Source organism: Sciurus vulgaris (genome assembly GCF_902686455.1).
Source record: "Sciurus vulgaris genome assembly, chromosome: 7".
Lineage (NCBI taxonomy): Eukaryota > Metazoa > Chordata > Mammalia > Rodentia > Sciuridae > Sciurus > Sciurus vulgaris.
Window position 1 is genome coordinate 157198501 of NC_136467.1, and position 6012 is coordinate 157204512.

Here is a 6012-nt window from a genome sequence, read left to right on the forward strand (position 1 = left end):
TCTCTCCCAATGCTACAAGTGAATCATGACCCCTGACAAAGAACAGCTTGGGCTTCAGTCTTTGAATCATCTCTTTAAAAGTCCTCTGTTCCCCTGACAGGCAGCATCTTCTTCCTTTTCCTTACAATTGTGTCGTCATTAGTCATTATTGGATTGGCATGGGGACAAGGAGTGATTTCTTTTGGTGGTGCTCATTTCTGTGAGAGCTAGACGCTCACTGTGCTGCTCTCACAATCTTCCTTTACTAGTAGGATGTGATAGTAAATGTGGGAAAGCTTAAAAGAGAAGGGCCTTAAACAATCTTTAGCACTAACAGGACTAGGTCAGAGAGGCTTCCTGCCCACATGCTCTTTTAACTGTGTTAATTCCTAGCCAGGCTGCTGGGAAATAGCAAATGAAAACAGAGCAGAATACTGGTCAGTATTTGTTCACAGGGACTTTGATTTCTTAGAGTCTTACTCATTTCTAAATGAACTGAAAAAAAAAAATTGAGATTTTTTTTTTCTCCTCCAAATCTACTAGTCAGAGGTGCTTTCCTGCACAACTTCTCTGTTTGAGAAGCCAACAGCATTCCTCTTCTTTCTAAATTCTTAGTGTACTAGGCTGGTTTTCAGCCTTGGAATAGCAACACAAAAAAATCCTGCAGATTCCTGGGCAAGGAAGGGCAAGGTCCTGTGAACCCAACTTTCCTGTGGCCAGGGACCAAGTGATGGGTGCTAATACCACTTGGGCTACTTGAGTCTCTAGGATGACCCCTGACTCTCCTGTCTCCTGTTGCATCAGTTATTTGTCGTGAAACAAATTACTCAAAAATGGATTACATTAAAACAGCAAGTTTATTATCTCTCACCTTCTGAAGATGAGGTACACAGTGGTTTCACTGTGTGGATCAGGCTCAGGGTATTTCAGGAGGTGCAGACTCCACTTGTTGCAGAGGTTGCAGTCATCTGAGGCTTGACAGGCCAGAACTGGTTCTCTTCCTGGATATAATTCCTTGCTGACTGTTGGACGCCTGTTTCTTACCAGGCAGGCCTCTCTGAGGAGCTGCTGGAAGGTTCTTCCACATTGGTAGCTGGGGTCCAGAGCACCTGAACTGAGCCAGTAGGAGGCACAGTGCCTGTCATGACCTAGTCTCTAAGTGACTGGATTTTTATTTTATTTTATTCCCTAGAAACTTGTCTCTAAATTCAGGATACATGCACAGGGACTGAAATTAGGCTCCAGTTTTTGAAGGAGGGAGCATCAAATTAAACCCCCATTTCCAAGTCCTCACTTGAGTGTGCTCACAGTGAATAGTCCATTTGAAACACCAGACCTCAGAAGACTCCAAAATTCCAGCCAGTGTCCTAGAAATGAAGCAGGAAGACCTTTGCATGGTCTTGCATGTCTACCGTTTCCACGGAAGGAAATCAGGCCTTCTGCCCTGGCTAATACCATTTTCCAAAATGGAATCTTCTGTTTTCCTAAAGCCTTTGGAGGGCTGAGTTGGAGCTATCTGTCCTATAGCAAATTATCAATCCGTCCTAGGAATAAAACAGCGTGCAGAACAACAAATCTTTGGTTCTATCACTTGTATCTTCTACGAGGGGAGAAGTTAGTAAAACCTAACTGTGAAACTTATCTTCACAGATGTTAGGAAGCACCTTTTCTCAACAGTCATGCAAGGGTCCAAGTCTTTAGAAACTTTCAGGTGCCCCAGGTGGGACACATCTGCAGCAGGTGTTCTCTACTCTGGCTTCTGCCTGGGTAAATCATTGGTGTAGCATCAGGTGATTGGCCTACAGGTTTCAGCAACTAGTTAGATGGCCTGATGCCCACCAACTGGCCCTCAGGCACATGATTACACTACTAGGCTCCTGCAAGCAAGCAAATAAGACCATGGTACAAACTACAATATCACAATCTTGGAATGGGGATGGAGACTAAACATTTCAGAGCTTTATCTTATGAAGTTATCAGGTGAGTTACAGCCAGACAAAACCTCAATTCTCATGGGAACCAGAATGCTCATCTGAACACTACCGTGTCCTCCTGGTAACAGTCATTCAGCTGGTTTGACCAAATTCAGGTTTTGTTTTCAGGAGTGACACTTTAAACAAAGTATTAGGTAAGAGAATTTGAGGTCCACTTGTTAGGTAGCTACTCAGCCATGAATGGAAGAGCAGAAAACAATTGGAGGGCAACTGAAAACCACAGGGAGGCTTATCTGACAGATACGCACCTGGAAGATAGTCTAAGGCAGGAGGATGGCAAGTTCAAGGTCAGTCTTAGCAAATTAGCGAAGCACTAAGCAACAGTGATACCTGTCTCAAAATAAAAAATGAAAAGTGCTGGGATGTAGCTCAGTGCTAAAGTGCCCCAGGGTTCAATCCCCAGTACCAAATGAAGGAAGAAACAAAAAAAGCTATTGTTCCAAGATCAAGTCACACCCTCCCAGGTGGCCTGGACCCTTCCTTATCACAGAAACTCACAACCCCCATCACCCTGGCAAGAAAAACATCAGAACCCTCAGTTTGATGCTGGCTGTTCAAAGGGTAATAAACTGATTAAGAGAGGCAGGAAACTGAGGCAAAAAGAGGAGGTCTCAATTTTCTTAAAAACTTCAACTCAGCACCAAACCATTCTATCTCCCCCAGGCTGTCAGTCCAAAATAAAAAGAGGGGACTTGGGTGGGATTCTAGAAACCTCTCCAGATTCCCAATAAACCTAGAGGGCACCCTGTCCCTCTTCTCTGAGAAAACCACTCTTCTATTCTTTTCTTCTTTCCCATTCTTTCTAATAAATTCATACCTGCTACTATTTTCTCACTTGATCTCATGGATCAGGGTGGAATGGATGGGACATTTTCAGGTGCCTGTTTCCTGGAAGGCCCCATCTCTTAACACACCACTATTGTTAGACCCCACGCAAAACATCGACATTGCCTTAAGAACTTCACCTCCTGGGAACCTGTCGGGACAGTTATGAGTCACTAGCTATGGAGCTGTTTAAAACTCGAGATGATCCTTGAAGTGATGTGGATACATAGTAAGTCAAAGCCAACCAGAAGTGGGGGCGACGGGCCCATGTATAAGTAGTTTATCAGGTTTTAAGTGGTTGGCAATTCCCGGTCAGCGGTACACACCTGCCTGTAGTCCCAGGCAGGCTTCCTGGGAAAACGAGCCTGTTAAACGTTTTCGGCCTTGGCAAACTCTCCTTTGGTGGAGGAAAGAAATCACCCCTTTGAAATGACTCCTCAGCTGGGCGTGCTGGTGCATGCCAGTAATTCCAGGATTCTGAAAGCCTAGGACACCCTCAGCAATTTAGCGATACCCTCAGATGAAAGGAGGGGGGATGTGACTCAGCGAACCTGGGATCAATTTCTAGCATCCCCCCGCAAAATCCCCACTTCTTTACTTGCCTAATACACGCTCCAGTTCAATGCGAAACGAGCTCTTGAGTGTTCCATAACTTCACGTTCAAGTGAGAACGTAGTCGACTAGATGAAAAAAAATAAGTATAGGTCGCCGTGGAACAGCACTCTTAACGAGAACTTAGGTGGCTCTTAAAAGAGCCTTTGGGGAGGTGGCTAGGGAGTCTTGGAGCTCAGGCCCTTTCCCCACGAATACGGCGCGCCAGCTGGATGTCCTTGGGCATGATGGTGACGCGCTTGGCGTGGATGGCGCACAGGTTGGTGTCCTCGAACAGCCCCACCAGGTAGGCCTCGCAGGCCTCCTGCAGCGCCATGACGGCCGAGCTCTGGAAGCGCAGGTCGGTCTTGAAGTCCTGCGCGATCTCGCGCACCAGGCGCTGGAACGGCAGCTTGCGGATCAGCAGCTCGGTGGACTTCTGGTAGCGGCGGATCTCGCGCAGCGCCACGGTGCCGGGTCGGTAGCGGTGCGGCTTCTTGACGCCGCCGGTGGCCGGCGCGCTCTTGCGGGCGGCCTTGGTGGCCAGCTGCTTGCGCGGCGCCTTGCCGCCGGTGGACTTGCGAGCCGTCTGCTTGGTACGAGCCATGGAGACAGAGTAGAGCCCTGTAAAAAAGGAACTGAAGCGCTGTTGCGATGATCCGAATTTATACTGACGATCTCGTCCTGATTGGCCAGAACCGTTGCAGCTGTAACTTGATTGGCTTCTAATTCAATCCGTGTCCACCTTTCAAGCCGTTTTGTCTTTCGTGATTTTTACGACTTCAAGCATATACGATTCCTCTCATGAAAAGAGAATCTGAAGTGGAATACGTGGGAGTCAATCTAAACTGCTCTTAAAGCACTTTTTGAGCCTTCTTTTCCTATTTCAGGTGATGTGGAAAAATTACGAGAATAATGTACTCGTTAGTATGTAAAAGCAGTTGTTTCATAACTGCTTTTAACGATTGTACCACCCCCCCTTCAAAAAAAAAAAAAAAAAAGAAGAGGAAAAGTGTAATAGACTGGCAAATTGGCTGCTGGAACAGAACTTGTGTACTGCCTGGTGTGGGGAGGGAGTGGAAGGCGGCGGAGGGTTAGAAATGCGATTGACCAAAACGTTACCAATAGCATGTGACAAAATTGATCTTGATGCGATCAATTGGCTGCTTCACTTTGTCCGGCGTGCACTTACTACTCGCGGAGTGATATTTTAACATTGGTCAATACTAGGGTCTTTTCCAGTTTGTTAGTTTATCTGGGTCTCCTATGAAAGACCCAGGTAAATAAGTTGTTTCAGCGTTTATCGTACTCACTGCAGCAAATCACCGAAATGTTTAAAGAACCAGGAATGTTTAGAGGAATGTTATATAGAAGGGGTTTTCTATTCAAATTTAATGTTTAAATGCTTGGTCAAACTTTCACTTCAATGTGCTTAAAACCCTGCCGGACATTTCTGACCGGCTTAGAGTGCTCAGTCCTTCCTCAGAAAGAGTGGGTGGCTCTGAAAAGAGCCTTTGGTTTTAGGAAGGCTAGCGGGAAGTCGGACTTCACTTTCCCTTGGCCTTGTGGTGGCTCTCGGTCTTCTTGGGCAGCAGCACGGCCTGGATGTTGGGCAGGACACCACCCTGCGCGATGGTCACGCGGCCCAGCAGCTTGTTGAGCTCCTCGTCGTTGCGGATGGCCAGCTGCAGATGGCGCGGGATGATGCGCGTCTTCTTGTTGTCGCGGGCCGCGTTGCCCGCCAGCTCCAGGATCTCGGCCGTCAGGTACTCCAGCACCGCCGCCAGGTAGACCGGCGCGCCGGCCCCGACCCGCTCGGCGTAGTTGCCCTTGCGCAGCAGGCGGTGCACTCGGCCCACTGGGAACTGCAGCCCGGCGCGAGAAGAGCGCGTCTTGGCCTTGGCGCGCGCCTTGCCGCCCTGCTTGCCGCGTCCAGACATGACGATAATCCCCAACTGCACTGAAAACGACTATGTGAAAAGAAAAAGAAACTCGCAGACTTTATAGCCACTTTGGGCGCGAAAAAGAAGCTCAGCCATTGGCTGAAGTTGTAAGTTCATTTAAAATATTGTAACTGCAATTTTTAGGAGCAGGCATTTTGGTTGGACAACACTGAGCTGTGCGCTCCATGTGTCCTCCAATCACATGTTAGACTTCACTCATTTGCATGTTGAGTTCTAAATAAACTTGAGTGTAGTCACCAGTCTTTCTCTGTTGGGTACTTGTGGTTCTCGCTGTGCCTGAGCCAGGGACGCCCTCTTGGCCCTGCACAAGGGCTCCAAGAGGACGCTGACCGAGGCACAGAAGAAGAAAGGACCGAAGCGCGCATCACGTCACGTCCGGGGAATCGACCCCCATGCGCCTGCTGCTGCCCAAGGAGCTGCTCACGTGCGCGGTGTCCGAGGGCGCCGGGGCTGCTACCAAGTGTCCCAGCGCCTTGTGAGCTCGCCCACGGCTGCCCACACCACGAAAGTTTTCTTCAGCCAACCAGTTTCAGGGAAAGTAGCTGAAGCGTTTGGACTGTAGTCCGGTTTCTCCCAGGAAGCTGGGGGCAAGTTTGGGTGGGAAGATAATCCCCAAACACAGAATTTTAAACTCTCCGCAAACACATGCACCTAGAGGT

General features: G+C 48.3%; 2 protein-coding genes across 2 annotated transcripts; both read right to left on the bottom strand.

Annotated features, from left to right (window-relative positions):
• Positions 1-3516: 3516 nt before the first annotated feature.
• On the bottom strand, positions 3517-4028 carry LOC306665688 (histone H3.1). The gene has a single exon (XM_079147345.1). The coding sequence runs from the start codon at positions 3994-3996 to the stop codon at positions 3586-3588; it is 411 nt and encodes a 136-aa protein (XP_079003471.1). The 5' UTR covers positions 3997-4028; the 3' UTR covers positions 3517-3585.
• A 741-nt stretch (positions 4029-4769) lies between these two features.
• LOC306665923 (histone H2A type 1-E) lies at positions 4770-5493 on the bottom strand. Its single transcript, XM_079147587.1, has one exon. The coding sequence runs from the start codon at positions 5327-5329 to the stop codon at positions 4937-4939; it is 393 nt and encodes a 130-aa protein (XP_079003713.1). The 5' UTR covers positions 5330-5493; the 3' UTR covers positions 4770-4936.
• Between the last annotated feature and the right edge of the window lie 519 nt (positions 5494-6012).